General features: G+C 33.7%; 1 protein-coding gene across 1 annotated transcript in view; it reads right to left on the bottom strand.

Annotated features, from left to right (window-relative positions):
• LOC145259203 (phospholipid-transporting ATPase VD-like) overlaps positions 1 to 20303 on the bottom strand; it is a 297081-nt gene that overhangs the window by 991 nt on the left and 275787 nt on the right. Inside the window, exons 20-22 of the mRNA XM_080117034.1 lie at positions 17374 to 17454; positions 11532 to 11636; positions 6710 to 6897 (exon numbers count right to left, since the gene is read on the bottom strand). Of these exons, the coding sequence (XP_079973160.1) occupies positions 6710 to 6897; positions 11532 to 11636; positions 17374 to 17454 (374 nt within the window). The remainder of the gene's footprint in view (positions 1 to 6709; positions 6898 to 11531; positions 11637 to 17373; positions 17455 to 20303) is intronic.

Here is a 20303-nt window from a genome sequence, read left to right as displayed (position 1 = left end):
CCACTGTGTCATCTCTCACATGATCGTGCTCTCAAATGTCATCTATGTCTCTAATGTGATCGTCTTCTCGAAAATGCTCTCTCTTTTTCATAGTCTTCTTTTTTCCTTACTGTGATGTCATTTTGCTCACGGCTCCGTATTTGCACACACTCACACATTAATATATATATATATATATATATATATATATTAATTATTTAATGGAAGTAATGGCATCAACTAAATAAAATAAAATAAATACCAGTAACAATATGCAAAAGAAAATCAACAACAAACCACATATGAAACTATTGCTACTAAGGGAAATAACTCTACTTAACCCCAAGATTTTTCACAGTAAGTTACTTCCCTAAGATCTTAATTACAAAAACAAAACAGAAGCTTAAGATGAATATGTGTATTCATGCATACATAAATAAAATGATTTACTCTTTGTACTCTTTGATAACAAATGTGATTTAAATATACTTGTGACATTTGAATTATATATATATATATATATATATATATATATATATATATATAAATAAATATAACACGGAAATTACATAATTGTCGATGCAATAATTTATTTCAACCTTATGGTATTTTCAAGCATCTAAGCTAGACAATTACATTTTTGATAGAGTATCAAAAATGTAATTGTCTAGCTTAGATGCTTGAAAATACCATAAGGTTGAAATAAATTATTGCCTCGACAATTATGTAATTTCCATGTTATATTTTTATGTCATTGCTCTGTTTACCACATTGAGCTCTCATACCCGGATTTCTTCCTGGAATTATTCCATTATAACACTATATATATATATAGTAAGTTATAAACATATTTTTATAACTTACTACCTAGCTCTATCTTTGTATTGAGCACTGTTGAAGAAAATACTGAAAATCTACGCATAAAATTATATATTCATATATTAATTTATGTGATAAAATTAACTAGTCACACACACACACACATATATATATATATATATATATATATATATATATATATATACACAAACATGTACAAATACTGTAACACTAGGTGTGTCAGAAATTTCGTGAAAAATATTGAATAATTCCACCCCATCTTTCCAAGCTTATAACTCCTCGAAAAATGTAATTCAAGCCCTAATATTTTTTCAATTAAAGGAGCAAGGACCACAGTTTCATTAAAAAAACAAAAACAAAAAACAAACAACGTGTTTTTTTTTTTTTATTTAAGTTTTAAACTTCGGACTTTACAGGTAAATTTCTAAAAAACACTACTTTTTTTGTTTTAAATTTGAATATATTATTTATTGATCTTTTATCTTCAATGTGTGATATATAAAACTTTGGTGAGTAAATTAATTATTTACTTTCTAATAGACACTTGAAAATGGGGGGGGGGGCATGAATTAAAAAAAAAAAACGTTTGTCTAAAATATTATATTCGGTTTATTGGAAAGAGCATAAAATTTCACATTGACACTGAAAATATCGTAAAAATTGAATCAATAGAAAAATTTTGATAGATTTTTAAAGTTTAAAAATTGAAAAATACTGAGCTCGTAAAATTCAATTAATTTCATTACTGTTTTTTTTTAAATAATAAAAAAAAATTTCTATTACTTTTAAAACAACTTTATTAGTTTATTTTGGAAGTATAATCCATAAAGAAAATAAACAACCCACTTTTAACAGAGAAATTACCAGTTTTTTATATTTTATTCACAGTTTCGTGTTAGGGGTGTCAAAAATTCCTAAAAGAATTCGGATGCACCTACTGCAACACTGACATGGCAGTGTTTTGATCTGTATTAATTACAAACTAAGATCTCTTCAGGTGAAAAGTCTTTACTTTAGCATGTTCATATTGAGGAAGAATAAGGAAGAAAAAGCTTTAGGCTTAAATGTCACATGATCAAATTTAAAACTGGAAGTTCAAGACTAGAGTTTCGCCCTCATTTGGGCTCATCAGTTAAACACATTTGAACCTGGGATTTGAAACCCGAATCTCTTGCATGTGAGGCTAGTACACTGCAACCTGGGCAACTGCGTCACACACAAGGGCTTTAAGTGATTGGATGACCACACCTCTTCTTTGAGATGAAGTAGGTACATTCCATAACCAGATTCTAAGTTGCTTGATCTATGTAACTAGTTAGTAACTTTCTTGTGTGTGATGTGGTTGCTCAGGTGGCAAGGTACTTACTTTGTATGCAAGAGATTCAGGTTTTGAATCAAGAGTTCAGATGTGTTCAACTGTTTGCTAGCGTTCATGGCTCGTGTGAGCAGCGATGTTTGACTGAAAATAATTATATCATTTTTCACATTCTGAAAATTATATATATATATATATATATATATATATATATATATATATATATATATATATATATGTGTGTGCAATTCTTACATATAAAGTTCTAATATATATATATATATATATATATATATATATATATATATATATATACACACACACAATTCTAATACATATATAGCTTGTATTTTGAAGGAAAAATAGAATTCTTATATATATATATATATATATATATGCAATTCTTACATATAAAGTTCTAATATATATTATATATATATACAATTTTTACACACAAAGTTCTAATATATATTATATATATATACAATTTTTACACACAAAGTTCTAATATATATTATATATATATATATATACAATTCTTACATATAAAATTCTATATATATATATACCTATTAACAATGCCTCCCCACGGGACAGAGTTAGACACCAGGGTCGTTTTTTAACGTGGAGAAAAGGTACAAAAATAAAAATTGTCTCAGTCGTGAAGGATTTCTCCTCCACAGAAAGAAAACGAGAAATGGAAGTGCCGCATCTGAAGAACAGATACTACACTTTGATCTTGGCCAAAATATATATTATATAGATTCTTACATCTAAAGTTCTAATATATATTATATATATATATATATATATATATATATACACACACACAGACATACACACACAATTCTTACCTATAAAGTTCTAATATATATATATATATATATATATATATATATATATATATTTATATATAATAGAGAACGGTAGTTTGCTTGAAGCATTGTTGGTAAATAGATATGAGAAAATATAAGAAGACTATAGCAATGCAGAGAACCGGCCGTTGTACTGGCATGGCGTATGAACAAAAATTGACAAACGAAAGAAGCTTATTTGTTTTTGTTATTTTATTTAACTTTGTATATCCATTTATTTTTCAAAATAATCACAATAAAGTTCTAATATGCGTTATATATAGAAATATATATATACACACGCTCACAATTCCAAGTAATTATATATATATATTATATATATATTGTATATATACAAACCTGAATAAATACAATTCTAATATATATACATAATTATAATATATGTATATATATACACACAATTCTAATATACATATATAAATATCCCACATCACACATGAGGTTTTTATAAAAATACAAGTATCTATTTTATTGATTATTAGCTTAACAGATAAATGATTTTAGTACAGAACAGTTTTTTGACGTCCGCAAAGAAAAGTGTCAAGGGGGGAGGAGACCTGGTGGTCCATGAATATCAGTGCATGGAACAGATACTGCACTATCTTCTAAATTGAATATAAAAAGATAGTACAATAGTTCATTATTAAAAGTAATAGTAGAATATAGTTTTGGCTTCAGATAAACGGAGAGACAAAATCTCTATTATCAATAGATTATCGGCTCAGTATATACAAGGGTTATTTCCCTTGAAACATATTCAAGAGAATGTAAAAAAATAGACAAGTTTGAATGTAAAATGAGACAAGTTTCTTCAGAGATGAAAAATTATAATGTGAAATATTAGGTTGGTGCTAGAAAGGACTTGTCCTGCCTTGATAGAGTTCAAAATAGACTTCGTAGCCTCGTAGGAGATATCCTTTTCTCCTCCTTGCAACCTCTATCTCACAGAAGAGATGTTGCGAGTTTGTCTCTGATGTATCGTTATTTTCATGGAAAGTGTTCAACTGAGCTTCAATCTATGGTCCCCCCTCGCCAAACTTTCACAAGAAACACTCGTCTAGATGTAAACACTATCAATAATTTCCCCCACTCTTTATCTGTGCCTAAACCTAAACGTAGATTCCATGAACAAAGCTTCTTTCTTAGAACTGCACGCCTGTGGAATTGTCTTCCGTTTTCCTGCTTTCCGGCTGACTACAATATGGTTGTGTTCAAGTCTAAAGTAAATAAGTTCTTGATGAGCCGTTCCATATAAGTTATCAAATTTACCAAATTTTCATTACTAATGGTTACTATATTGACCAATTTCTACTGTACACTCTTTAACCCTTATCCTTGAGTGGCCTCTGGGCCTTGATAATGTGGTGATGCCTTTGTAAAAAAAAAAAAAAAAAAAAAAAAAAAAACATGAAGTTGAACGTCAAAAAAAATTAGTTTTTGCACCAACCTAATACTATGAAATGCATTTTTATTTAAAACAAAAGAACATCTCTTTTCTGCAGGTTTCATTGATTCTACTTTCGTTATGTCTGCTGCTGCTACTAATGAACCACCAAACGTAACTATTATGATTTAACAAAGATATTGTGATGCTGGCAAGAAGAAAGGACCACAACACAGATGAAAACGTAATTTAAAAAGGCTTGTATTTTGAAGAAAGAAAAGCAGGGAAAAATGTCTTGCGAATAGTTTGTATTTGCTGAGCGTATCTCTGAAAACGCGTCTTTTGAACAGTTTTTATATTTCTCATTCTCCGAGTTTGTTTCGGCTAGGTTGTGGAAATAGAAAGCCTGGTCTTTTGTGCTACTGTTGCTGAATTAATCCTTGCATGTGTTCTGTGGTCTTAAACACAGACATAGTAGAACTTGTGTAGTATACTGAACACAAGAAAATATTTGTTAGTTATCTATCTTTTTATTGATATATCTATCTGTCTATCTATTTATCTGTCTATCCAGTGATATTGTCAAAATAGTTTATACTGGAAGTTATTATTGTTTGGAGATGTTGATAAACTTGTCAAAACACATTATGGACAAGTTTCACTGGAAGCGTCTGATCAGCTGATGGAGGTATGTGTGGGTCACGTGGTTCTAGTTAGCTGAGAAGAATAATTGAAGTTGGAAATTTGACTTAGAACACAACGGTTGGGTTTAACGGTTGTCTCCCCTTCCTCTGTGAGGGAGATTATGAGTCTTACATTGGAGACCAAGAAGAACCCAACAGGCGTGTTTGACTTTCAGTGCGAGTCTATCTGTTACATCTCTGCATTGTTCAGCCTTCTTTAAACCTAAATTCATTTGACAAAAAATTGTTTATTCTATGAAATATTGTGAAAAAAATTGTTTATTTTGTGATATTTAGCAAAAAATAAAAAATAAAAATAAAAAAATTAAACAAACAGCATTACCAGTTCACCTAAATTAAAAGCAGTTGCGATTTTTGTTCTCTACACAAAAATCCCAGATTGCTCGAATGGCGTGCTTAAATATTATATGAATAGAGAATCAGCAGTAGTTGTGTTTTGTCGTACATTTGTCGGTTACTAATTTGTCGTACATAATTAGTAAAAACCCCTTCACCCCCTTCTCCTATCAGTTCTGACAGGCTTCTATTTAAGGAACATATGCAGGGTTGGTTGTTTTGCTTTATGGCATATCAACCCTTTTCAGGTTATTTAATGCCGAATCCAGTTATTTTGAAGAAAAATATTTTTAATAGATTTTTTTATTTTTTCAAGTCGGTTTCTATTTAACCTATAGCTGGGACCTTAACAGATACTACCACTCTGGGTCAGAGTGGACCTGGGAGCAATGGCAATTGAAGGGTGGCTCCACACTCCCCAAAGCCCGCAAGCTGGGGCCTCACCAGATATAGTTTAAGGTCATATCAGGACCAACATCTGCAGGGAGCTGACAGTGGCTCAACACGGACTGATAACCTGGATGCACCAAGTTCAAACCCAGTTCATTCCACAGAAACACTTTCACTTTGGGATGTTGGCAACCTTCATATGTCCCTCCCGAAAGTATTTAATACTCTTCTAAAAAGAATTCTTGACAGAACGATATCGGTAAAACAAAACAGCAACAATACGATCACGAATGATACTCAACAACAACACCAGCAAGCAAGAAGCTGGTCTTAGTTTTTTTTATTTATTTATTTTTTTTTTATTACATTTTCACCCCAAACAAGGCACATTGCCACTTTGGTGTAGGGGGCTACTATCAGGGTCAGCAACTACTGGGGTACTATGTAGGGATTTGGGCAGCAAGATGTCGGTTCACATTGCACTTTAACTTCTGCATGTCAGTACAGTTAGGGAAGCAGGATCCTGGAATGGAATTCCAGAGTCTAGCGGTTCTGGGGAAGAAACTACTGGAGTAGAAAGATCTTTTACATCTAGGGATCTCTACTGTGTGGGGGTGGGATTTAGCTGCCTGTCGGGTTTGTCGAGGGTGTCTGCGTCGTGGGGGCACAAGTGTCTGCAGTTCGTCAGAGCATTCACCATTAAAATACTTGTAGAACAAGCAGAGGGATGCAACATTTCGTCGATGGGACAGAGGCTGAAGCTTAGATAGATGCCAGTTCAGGGCCTATCAGATTGGCGACTCTTTTTTGAATCTTGTCTAGGAGCGAGAGACTAGATTATATTGGTAGCAATTGCAATTTCACAGATTAATATATTGATATTTACCGTGGGAGTAAAGCAAACGCTGTTGTGATGAGCACCGTGAGGACATGCGTTGGGGTAGCTAGCGTGTTTTCCATCACCCAGTAAGGGTTCGATAGCTGTTCGCAGTCGATGCAAACAGCATGAATCACAATCATACAGCACCAAAAGAAAAGAAAGTTGACGATCATCAGGAACCACTGGATCCAAGTCTGTCGAAAAGAAAAAGAAAATGAAAACAAATTTTCCCTTAAAAGTAACTAGCCTGGGTGCCCGGCGTTGCTCGGGTGTTTGGATGTGTGTGTTGAGTAAAACAAAAAGTGGTAGTAGGCAGGCAAGCACAAACCCGTACTGCAAAGGAGGAAAAGAACATGAAAAAAAACCAAAAAAACGTGACGTCTTTGCTGTTGCGTCCATCGCCAAACCGGAAGTGGCGAAGGTTTAAATTAAGGCTAGTCAATCAAAAAGAGGAGATGACTTTCGAAAATATTGGCGAAAAAAGCGACCTCTCCTTTTAGAAAAGCGCCCAGTTGAGAGTGAAGGAATTAATGTTTTTAGCCAATTTTTCGATACTTGTTGTCCGAAGGATTGATCTTCAAAACAATACTGATCTTGTGAAAATCCGTCGCCTCTGTCAAAAGTTTTAGGCAGGCATACAAACATACATACATACATACATACATACATTTAAATAGACAGGTGACATTTATATCATAGATGTAGTGTTGGGATTCTGAATTAGAATCAGAATCAGAAAAATCGGAATTTTTGGGGTGGGTGGGGGTGGTATGGGAATCGATATCGGAATCAAAAAACAAAAGTGCCTATTTTACGATGCCCAAAATAATTCTTATAATTGTTTCCATTTTTATTTGATTTTGTTTAAAACATCCTCCACTACTGGTAGCAATGATAAAATAATAAATATTTATTGATTTTAAACTGCCAGTAAAATTAACATCTATAGATCATCCTCTTCAAGTTTATTTTTACATTTGAAAAGATACCTGCACGTTTAACATGTTTTTTTTTTTTATAAGGTAATCGAGGAAAAATAGCAATTTTATAGTTAACTAGAAGATGTACCCAGCGTTGTCCGATATAAAACGTAACTAAAATTCCTAAAAAAAGAAATGCGAGTATTATGTTTTTTTTCTAAATTTTCTCGTAAATAATAAAAAAAAAATACTCAAGCTGTAATCGAAACCAAAAGCCAGTAAATACGATAACCATTAGGCCACCTTAACACGAATTTACAAAGTGTTTTCAAACCTATTTATTCTTAATGCAAAGAAGCTGTCCTGTTTCACGGCCACGCATGTAAATTTGTGAAACAGTCGACAAACAGATAAAAATCTGATGAAACTTTCACAAGAAACACTCGTCTAGCTGTAAACACTATCAATAATTTCCCCCACTCTTTATCTGTGCCTAAACCTAAACGTAGATTCCATGAACAAAGCTTCTTTCTTAGAACTGCACGCCTGTGGAATTGTCTTCCGTTTTCCTGCTTTCCGGCTGACTACAATATGGTTGTGTTCAAGTCTAAAGTAAATAAGTTCTTGATGAGCCGTTCCATATAAGTTATTAAATTTACCAAATTTTCATTACTAATGATTACTATATTGACCAACTTCTACTGTACACTCTTTAACCCTTATCCTTGAGTGGCCTCTGGGCCTTGATAATGTGGTGATGCCTTTGTAAAAAAAAAAAAAAAAAAAAAAACCCCACCTACCAATTTTTCAATTGTGACCTTTTAGCAGCTCTTTTTTTTTTGGATGAAAACCAATTAAAAAGTTTTCCACAGGTCTGAATACTCTATATACCAATACAATATCAAGTCTGTAGATCAAAAATTCGTTGAGTATATAGGTTAAGTAAACTATATAATTTTTTTTGTGATAGGTGTACCACGAAATTAAAACAAAAAAAACTCAATATTATGCCACTATGTAAAAAAAGATTGGGAATCACTGTTCTATTGGAATCTATCACACTATGTGATATACAAATATCTGTACGTGATGTTGCCAAGCTAATCAAAAACCTTGACTCCAGTAAAGCAACCAGCCCTGACGGTATTCCAATTATAGTACTAAAAAAAACTTCAACCAGAACTAACGCCCATACTTATAAAATTGTTTAAACATTGTCTTAAGGAGAATAGCTTCCCATCACCCTGGAAAATCTCATCAGTATGCCCTGTATTTAAGAATTCAGGTGATCGTTCATCCCCCTCTCAGTACAGGCCAATAAATCTCCTGTGTGTCATGAATACGTTGCTGGAATCTGTGTTAGAGAAGTAATCAACCATCTCAGCAAAAATAACCTTCTTAGTGACACACAATATGGTTTCCGTTCTGCTAGATCTACAGTAGATGTGCTAACGGTTATATCTCATAGGATTAGCGAATCTCTCGACAAAGGCAACCTTTCTAGGGCAATTGCTCTTGACATATCAAAGGCCTTTGATAGGGTATGGCATAAAGGTTTACTTCACAAGATCTCCAGCTATGGTATAGCTGGAAATGTCTTCTCAATTATTAAATCATTTCTCTCTGATAGGTTCATAAGAGTAGTAGTTGATGGGCAAAAAATCAGAAGCTCACAGTATTAATGCTGGAGTTCCTCAGGGGTCCATCCTGGGCCCAACTCTTTTCCTGATCTACATTAATGATCTTCCAAATAACATCCTTACATCATTTGTAGACATTTTTGCTGATGACACTACCATCTATGGTAGCACATCTAAAACAGTAAACGACCAAGTTCTCTCCGATTCTCTCTCCTCTGATCTTGATCACATTGTACAATGGGGAAAGAAGTGGCTGGTTACTTTTAATGCATTTAAAACAAAGCTTCTATCTTTACATCATCAATGTTCTGATCCCCATCTGGTATCAATTAAAATGAATGGCTCCCGTCTTGGGGAGGCCTCAAGTTTTGACAAGCTTCTGGGCTTGACCTTTACTCCTAATCTTAAATGGAATACGTACATCAAATCTGTTGCGAAGGCCAATGGAAAAATGATGGGATACTTCTATTGATCCAGTAGATATCTCACTGCTGATGCAATTCTCTATCTATATAAGAGCCAGATACGTCCAAGGATGGAATACTGTTGTCACATCTGGGTAAGAGCTGCTAGAAAGGACTTGTCCTGCCTTGATAGAGTTCAAAATAGACTTCGTAGCCTCGTAAGAGATGTCCTTTTCTCTTCGCTGCAACTTCTATCTCACAGAAGAGATGTTGCGAGTTTGTCTCTGCTTTATCGTTATTTTCACTGCAAGTGTTCGACTGAGCTTCAGTCTATGGTCCCCCTTGCCAAACTTTCACAAGAAACACTCGTCTAGCTGAAAACACTACCAATAATCCCCCCACTCTTTATCTGTGCCTAAACCTAAACATAGATTCCATGATCAAAGCTTCTTTCTTAGAACTGCACGCCTGTGGAATTGTCTTCCATTTTCCTGCTTTTCAGCTGTCTATAATATGGTTGTCTTCAAGTCCAACGTGAACAAGTTTCTGATGAGCTGTTCCACTTAAGTTAACAAATTTACCAAACTTCCATTACTATCGATTACTATATTGTCCTTTTGACTACTGTACACTCTATAACCCTTGAGTGGCCTCTCGGTGACACCTATGTAAAAAAAAAAATAAAATAAAAAATAAATAAATAAATAAATAAAAAATTTAAAAAAATTTAAAAAAATCTAAAGAAAACATCGGAAATTAAATTTTAATTGAGTGATTCTGCAATCCTTCATGCATCTTCTTAATCTATAATATAAATCTCACCTGTCTGTTTTAATGTATGTACGTATGTATCTATGTATGTATTTTGAACAGAGAGAGAGATTTAGCTGTCGTACAAAGCTAAGACTCTGCAACATCATATTTGTATAGATACTCCCTTGGACATTTGGGCTCATGGATTTTAAATGTCTGAGGGAGTGGCACTCGTCTGAGAAGACGTTGCAATCATCATGTATGTATGAGTATCGTTTTGAAGCTCGACCCTTTGGATGACACATATCGAAAAATTGGCCAAAAACATTAATTCCTTTACCCTAAACTCGGCCGCTTTGTACAAGGAGAAGGGATCGATTTTTTTCGCCGATATTTTAGCAAGTCATCGTCACCTTAGATTGACTTTGGTTAATTTCAACGCTTTTGACTTCCAGTTGCATCATGGAGACATCGGCTAAGACGTCAGATTTTCTTTCACTTTCTTTTCTGCCTTTGTGGCACGGGTTCAAGCCTGCCTGTCTGCCTACTATCACTTTTTTTTTAACACCTCTCTTCACCCTGGCTGCCTACTGTTGTTTTGATTCCCTCCCCCACGCTACTACCATTTTTTTAACACCTCTCTTCACATTCATGAGTTCGAGCCTACCTGCCGCACCTGTTTTTTTGTTTTTTGTTTTTTTTACTCAACATACACCTCCAAACACCCGGGCAACGCCGGGCACCCAGGCTAGTATTTTAGGAAGGGAAAAAATTTGTGAAGCTTAAAATAACCGTTTAAAAGATATAATTTTTCATAAATAAAATTTTTTTTTTTTTTTTGGAAACAAATCTATATTGTCTTCATCATATCATATTAAAGTTCCATTAATGTACCATAAAAAATAAAGACTGAATTCAAATTAAAAATATCTCTGTAAGATCTTGACCACTTTGTAATATATAGCGAGGGAAAGAGAAAATTAAGAAAAAAGAGAGAGAGAGAGAGACTACAGAGAAAATACTGAGGGAGAGACAATAACAGCAGAGTAAAAAAAAAAAAAAACAACAAAAATAAGTGTTATTAGACCAGATGAATCAAATTTTTACAAACCCAAGAATATGTTTCGATGCCAAGATGTAAATAAATAATAAATATGAGGGAAACCATGATGGTCGTTCCAAATTCTGAAATTCCTGTGTTGCTATTCATGTATGTCTGAAAGTCAAGGAAAAACAATTGAAGTTAAATACAAAATCAATTTAATAGGTTAATGTAGTTTGCTTCAAGCATTGTTTAACATGTATATATATATATAAAGGCAATTTATACAAGACAATACAATGCCGAGGTGTAATGGATAGACACAAACAAATTAACGGTAGAATGAGCTATGCAGATTCACTTTATATTAATACAACGTATATTTTACTTCAGTCGAAGTTCTCAGAAATCAAGGGGCCCACAACCTGGGACTAACACTTGAACTCTATATGGTTGGTTGTTTTTGTTTTACGGCATATCAACCTTTTTCAGGTTATTTAATACCGAATCTAGTTATTTTAAGGAACGATTTTTAATGAAGTATATATTTTTTTTAAAGTCAGATTCTATTTAACCCATAGTTGGGACCCTAACAGGTACTACCACTCCGGGTCAGAGTGTACCTGGGAGCAATGGCAATTAAAGGGTGGCTCCACACTCCCCAAGGCCCGCAAGGTGGGGCCTCACCATCGGATATAGTTTTAGGTCATATCCAGGACCTGGACTCTATATGAGATACATAGATATTCAAACGTTCCATTAAAGTTCTTTATCTCTCAAACACTGAGTTAGTAAAGAAATTGGGAACATAGTTTTCCTCTCCTCAATTAACCATTTTTATGTTATAGTATATCTTTGGTTTTGGTTTTACTGGATTCTAGGACATGAATTTATCTAGTCTGGTAGAGTATCCAGCTTTGCACTATTACTTGAGGTAACATCACTTGAAGAAGGTGCACCATTCCTTGTAAAAACTAATGTGGGTTAGCGATAGTGAGGAGATCTTATTTGTGCAGCGAATACAAAATGTGATTTGGAATATTTGGTCAGGGTTTACTTTTCGGGAAAAGTATCCTCATGCCAGGTTGTTCTGACAAAACCCCTGTACAGAGAGACCTTAGACACTCAAGGATAGTGTCTAGGTATTCAAGTTTTGTGTGTGTGCTTTATACTTTTACTAGCAGGCCGCTCGGCGTTGCCCAGTCGTAAAATAAATATGCATTATTATTATATTTTAATTCATACAGAAACTGAAACATGTGCATGCAAGTATTATGCTTTTTTTCAAAATAGGTCACTGCTTGTAAGTAAAACAAAAATACTCAAGCTGAGATCTCAACCAAAACCTAAAGACAGCAAGCCAAGAACGATAACCGTTAGGCCAGTTTGACACAATCTTTTAAAAGTGTTTTCAAACCTACTTATTCTCAACATAAATAATCTGTCATGTGAATGATTCATGCATGCATACTCATGAAACAGTTGACAAACAGATAAAGATTCGATGACCCCCCCCCCACATACCAATTTTTCAATTTCGACACCTTAACAACCTTTTTTCCGGATGAAAACAGATTAAAAAAAGTTTTTCACATCTCTGATTACACTATATACCAAATTACAGGTCTGTAAATCAAAAATTCGTTGAGTATATAGGTTGAGAAGTGTCCACAAACGGACATTCTCACTTTTTTAGATATATAGATTACATGATATTATACTAGCAGGATCTGTGGAAATTATATGAATCAGCAAATATGTTTTGATAAAGCTGATATTTTTCTGAATAGTGCAAAAAAATAAAGATAGAACCAATCCAAATGTTCAAGTCCAACACAAACAAATTCCTGCTGAACCGCCCCCTTAAATAATGACACTTTATCAAATATCCAATACTAACTATTACTACGATACTATCCCATTGATTGCTGTACATACAATAACCCTTATCCCCAAGTGGCTTCTGGGCCTTGATAAGTGGTGACCACCATGTAAAATAACAAAAAAAAAAAAATACTCAGAAAGTAATATTGTGCTACATAGTTCAATACAAATAATAAAATTACATTGTAAGAGACAATACTTAATTTACTCCTTTAGTCCAGCATCTCTTGGCAGACGATGCTTTTTTTTTCTTGTTCTTTTATTTGGTCTGTTTCTTTTATTTGGTCTGTTTCTTTTATTTGGTCTGTTTCTTTTATTTGGTCTGTTTCTTTTGAATTATCCGTTTGTTTACATAATGTTTCGCTGACATCTTTCTTTGGTGAAGAACCACTGCACATCGAAATTACTACGTTCCTTTCTTAACACCATTACAAAAACGATCATATATTATTATAATGATATTCGAAAACGAGACTAAATCAAAAGGAGATTGCTCTCATACTCTTGTACTAAGTTGCCAGATTAGCCCTTTTAAAACCAAATTTCACGAATTTGGCTTTTTTTTTTTTTTTTTTTTTTTTTGAACCAGTTTGGCTTTCAAAAATCGTATTTGGCCATTTTTCAAAGAGTAACGTATGGATCAACTAAGGGCAGAACAAGCAGAATATTATATGGATTATTCTATTAAAGTAAAATAATGATATTATGTTTTCCTTTCTTCATTTCTACCATTTTCAAAATGAGGCTTTGAATAAGCCTAGGGAAAAACCAAAGTTAAATATATGATGTTAGTGTAGTTTGCTTAAAGCATTGTTCAATGTGTATATATAGTGAATAGAATGCAATATAATGCAGAGATGTCACTTATAGATGAAAACTCAAACAAATTAAAACATATAATGATGGAATGACTTGTGCACATTCTATTTTTTGTATTAATACAAAATGTGTGTACATATTTATTTGCGGACTGTTATCCTCATCTTCATAGTTTGTTATTTCACCACATTTCGGCCAACTCATCCTCTGGTCTTCTTCAAGTGATTAGCCAAGATGGGATAGGAATGCTGAGTCTTGTAACTGTATCCCAAGTAATTACTGCCTTCCATAGTTGTTGTCTTCCCACGTTTTGGCCAACTAAATCCCAGACCTGCTTTGGTTAGGATTGAAATCGCTATTTTCAGACAATGCGCACTTGGAACCGTAGAGATTCAATGCCTCTATCCACTGTGCTATGGGCCCTGTCACGGTTAATCATCTGATTGATTGATTGATTGGTTGGTTGTTTTACAGCATATCAACCCTTTTTGGGTTATTTAATGCCGAATCCAAAGATTTTGAAGAAAAAATTTTTTTAATAGAATATATTTGTTGTTTTCACGTCGGTTTCTATTTACCCCATAGTTGGGACCCTAACAGGTACTACCACTCCGGGTCAGAGTGGACCTGGGAGCAATGGTAATTAAAGGGTGGTTCCACATTCCCCAAAGCCCACAAGCTAGGGCCTCACCACTGGATATAGTTTAAGGTCATATTCAGGACTCCCATTGAGGGACTTTTATCCTTTGCAGGGGGGGGGGCAATGCCCCACCGACAGGGCCTTAATCATCTGAAGAAGACCAGAGGATGAGTTGGCCGAATTGTGATGACACAATAAACAACTATGAAGAAGAGAATAACAGTCAGGAAATAAATAAATACACAAATTATTCAAAGGATTCCGTTAAAAATAATATATTATGTGTGTACATGTTTTTTTATACTCCTATTACATTAAATTATATCCTTACTTGCGTCAGTGTGGTCTGATAGAAGTTCCATATTATATGATATTCTGAGAATATTCCCCTTCGTCAAATGTGTGTTAATAAACCATATACTTATATATCTCTATATATACTTATAAAGTTGAGTTTTTTTTTTTCGTTGACATTGATATTAAAAGCCTACTTTTTCTATTTAAAAATTATTAAGGCAATCTTTTTAATATACTCTTTATATACGTTATGGATATGTGAGCGACCTCATGAAGGTTAACTAATTTGCATATTCCTTTGAAAAACGAGTGTTAATTAATTATTCATTTTTTATGGTTTCTTACGAGATGATTGGTTTCATTTAATTATTACACTTAATTTTTTTTATGCATAGTTTCTACATTGTGGATTATTGCGATGTGTTTAGAATGAAAAAATTCCAGCACACTGATATGTTTTTATATATATCTAACCCTATGGTCTCCAAAATGGCTGGGCCGATTTTGTTTTTTTAAATTTTACGTAAATGTACTTGATGTGTTGTTTTAGAATACAACTGAACCATGATACTTGACATTTGTATTTTAAACTTTAATTAAATATAAAAATAATTCTAAAAAAAAATCAACAGTAGATTCTCTACAGTGCAATGTAAACTACAATGAATTGTGGACTAATTCAGTGCAAGGCTGTACGTGTAGATTCCTCCTAGTACACTAGATGGGTCCCTGACTAGAACAGGCAGTTAATCGATTTAATTGAAAAATTGGCGATTCTACCGATTTCGATGACAACAAGAATATGGGAGGGTGGAACAGTTGTTGATCCTCATTCAATCCCGGGCAACGTCGGGTTTCCTGTAAACTACTCATAAATGTTAACCCAATACTCGGATATGAGTGAGAGTCGACACCACTGATTATTATTTATTATTATTACTTTCTCTACCGCCCCAGGGGTTATCTCATTTTAGCATCACATTCAAATTTATGTCAATTGAAAGCAATTAAACCATTCAGACTGGCATACGCAGTCATAACTTCTTTCTCCAACAAGAAGTTTCTTCTCATATGAATAAAGTTTATTGTTATTGAGAACTGTGTTTATGCCGTGATTTACCTCCTCTGCAGGATGTTAGACACAAGCCCAGGTGAGGTTTTGAAAAGCCAGGGCACTAGGTAAAGTGCACTCTGGCAGACACAAAAAAAAAAAAAAAAAAATGCTAGAGCAGCCCTATTAGGATTCACCAATAGAGGCTACTCAGGCGATTATCAATAAACTTACCCCTTCTCAAAGAGACGGTAAAGCCTGGGAGTGGGGATCTAGGATTGAACAGTATCATATCTTCGTCAAACAACAACAAAGCCACTGCTAGACTGATTGTCAAAGACGTATCCTCAACTGGTCCGAACGACATTAAAACCATTTATGTTCGTTTCTTTACTTTTTATGGTTTTATTTTGCCATAGCGGACATTTTTACTTTTTGTTTGTGGAATTTCAATATTTTTTTTATGGAAATCGCTCCAGACAACGCGTGAAGCCACTTGCTCTAAGTAACTAACAAGAATGAAAGATGGTTATCGCAAAGACAGGAGATGCCTATTGGCATTAGTCTTGAAAAGACCAAGGTTATAAATAGGAGGAAAACAATCAGCAGGAAGAGAGTTTCACAAGTCTGCAGTTATTTAAAAGAAGCTACTGGAATAGGAAACCGTATTACAACGAGGTATCAAAATATTGAATTGATGAAGACCACTAGACCAACGAGTCAAATGAGCTGGAACAAAGGAAGCAGGGAATAAATCAGACAATTCTGAAGAACACGTGCCATAATAGTATTTATAGAAAAGACTGTGTTTGTCAGATTTAGAGCAAGACATGACCAACTGATTGACTGGATCAGGCCTATCCAAGCTTCCGTCTAGCCCAAGTAAGGGCCAAAGTGCAGGCTCATGCCCTTATAATGTCCTGGGCATGATCTATTCAGCCACCAGGATCTCATCTTTAGGTATCACAGATCGTCACACACGGTCAACAGGCGACCCCTTCGAGGGGATTTTAACCTCTGCAGGGGAGGGGGCAGTCGGCTGATTCTAATACCTCACTAAGACGGCCAATCATGTCTATGAGAAAGGGTGGGGACCAATGAAAGGTTTCTGCGCGTTATCAAAATTCCTCAAATGGGATAGGGATTCAAAATAAAATAGAAAATAAAATCATGCATTTGTCCACAAATTATTTCAAAATAATAAAATAGTTCCAACTTACCAAATGTGCGATAAAATACATTGCGACACTTTGATAAAGGGAATCCAAAATTGTGCCAAGGAATGTCCATTTTGTGTACAACTGAAATATATACGAAAATTCTTTGAACTCAGGAAAATTGGATTTCATTAAAATATCTTAGATAAATATTATTAAATTCGATTAACCAAGTGAAAAATTGTATTATTTGGAATTCTCTTCTCAGCTTAGATGTCATTCTCACAGCGTTTCAGTCAATATAACATCGAACTTTCTTTCTTTTAATTTTCACTTTCAAGGCTTTTTCCAAACAAAATTTGGTGTATATGTACACACATTAGTGTTGGGACGATTGATCGGAATCGGGAATTGAAAAAAAATCAGAGCTTTTTGGGATATCAGAATCAGAAAAATTTGAGCCTATTTTCCGATGCCAAAACCGATTCCTTAAATTATCTCTTTTATTTGATTTTGGGGTTTAAGAAACATATTTCACTGCTTGTAGTTATAATAAAATAATAAATATTTGATGATTTAAATTTCCAGTGACACTAAAATCTCCAGATCATCCCCTCAGAAGTGTTTTTTTTATTTTGGAGAAAATATAAGCACATTTAAGATGTGTCTTTACAGTAAACGGAACAAAATAACACTTTCATAGATTTAAAGATTTATAAAGAATCCGAATCAATAGTTGTATCGGAATTGGGAAAAATATTGGAATCGTTCTATCGCTTATATATATATATATATATATATATATATATATATATATATATATACATATTAGCAAAAGTACCCGTCATTGACTGGGTTTAAAAACAGCCTACAGAAAATGGACTCTGATTTATGAAAGTATGATAGGTTATGAAAAGGAAGGGTTGTAAAGAGATAGCTTCGAATTTGGGGGTATCAAAACCAAAGCAAAATATGATGAAAGTAAAAATAAAATAGATAAGCCCCATAATTTATTATACCATACCTGTTCACACTGAAACACTTATCACAATATTCTGTGGATCTATATTAAAAAACCTTGTTAAATTTTGTGACATATTTCCATTCTATGGAGGTCAGGTGCGAACGAACACCCCATAATTTTATTATACCATATTCCTTCAAGCAGGAACATAATTATCAAAGTATACTTACACAGATAGATATGAAAAGTCTTTATTAAAGTTTGTGCCTATTTCCATTCTATGGAGGCCAGGCGCGAAACGCAGACCCCACAATTTTATTATACCATCCCTATTTAAGTTAAAACATACTTATCAAGGTATTCTTATGTACATCTATATCAAAAACACTTGTAAACGTTTTATTTTTAATTTTGAAATTTTTTATTTCCATACTTTGTGGACCAGGCGCGAACGCAGATCCCACAATTTTAATGAACCACTGTTCTGCTAGATCAAACATACCCATTCCTGTGTCGCGATACATCTTCTATCATTATATGCAATCAGTTTTTTAAAATAGTCAACCATATAGGAGCCTATTCATGACCAGACACACACACGCACACACACATACACAGACATTCAGCTTTATATTACAGATATATTGATATAATAAACCAAACAACTAATATTTTAATTAATATTTAAAAAATAGATGCTTATGCACTTTTGTTACCGTGCTATTTTTTAAATAGTATTTTCAAGTCAAATTCAAGTTTTACGATATCTTCTTTTTATTAAATCGCTAGGTGAAAGTACAGAATAATTACAAAGAACCCTTCCCTCCCTATGTTAAGAATGGCTTTCTAAATAATAACGTTATTATTTTAGCATGGTACGTATTATGCATGCCAGTTTTTTTTATTTAATAAATTGTTTTTGCCAGTTTTTTTTATTTAATAAATTGTTAGGTGAAAGTACAGAATAGTTACAAAAAAAATACCCTCCCCACGTTAAGAATGGCTTTCTAAATAATAACATTATTTCAGCACGGTACGTATTACATATGTCAGTTTTTTATTTAATAAATTGTTAGTTGAAAGTACAGAATAGTTAAAAAAATACCCTCCCCTCTCCATGTTAAGAATGGCTTTCTGAATAATAACGTTATTTCAGCACGGTAACAAAAGTGCATAAGTACCCAAAAATATTTTAATAGTAGTTATTTTGATTTTCAATTTCACTTTCGATTTTAAGTATTTTAAATAATCCAACACAAAGTTTTACTGAATATGAATAATACGATTTTCAAACCCTTTTTGGGACATTTCTCATATTTTCAATGCCTTTTCAAAGTAATAATAGAAATAAGTTTTTTTTCAAGACAAAGCTCGAAATTTAATGTCTTTACAAACCCGTGTGAACCCTGTCTTGTCGAATTTGGGAATCTTTTCGATGCAACCGATAAAAATATTCTCCCTTTGCCTGTTTTATAAGCACATTAATAGAATCCACTCTGATGAACTCCTAGCACTTGTGTCCCTTCGAGAGGTACATACTCTCAACTAACCTGACAATCAGAAAAATCCCACCCTTTCACTGGTCACGGTCCCTAAATTCTTCCTTTGCATTGCTCGTGTTTGAAATTCCCTCCCGCTCTCTTGCTTCCCTAACTGTACTGACATGCAGAGGTTTAAATATAACATGAATAGACATCTCGCAGCTTAGCTCCCTATGTAGTCCCTCTGTAGACATGATCCTACTTAGTAACTCCTCATACCCAAGTGGCATTATACCTTGTTTGGAACAAAAAAAGAGTGAGAAAAAAATAAACAAAACAACAAAATAAAAACAGTGACAGTCTACTGGGGGTCGAAAGTTCAATCCTCAATACTGGTCATACTAAGAATACAATTATGAATTAAGACTTCTACCCAGTCATGGCTGATGGAACAAGACCAAGTTCCCTCTTGTGAGCTAAATAAAGGTTTCTGTTCAAAATTCCATACATATTTCCAGAGTTTGGCAGACAAATTCCTGAGTTTAGCA

Source organism: Euprymna scolopes, chromosome 34 (genome assembly GCF_053919585.1).
Source record: "Euprymna scolopes isolate OS-2025 chromosome 34, ASM5391958v1, whole genome shotgun sequence".
Classification (NCBI taxonomy): Eukaryota; Metazoa; Mollusca; class Cephalopoda; order Sepiida; family Sepiolidae; genus Euprymna; species Euprymna scolopes.
This window is presented reverse-complemented; position numbering and strand designations above follow the sequence as displayed.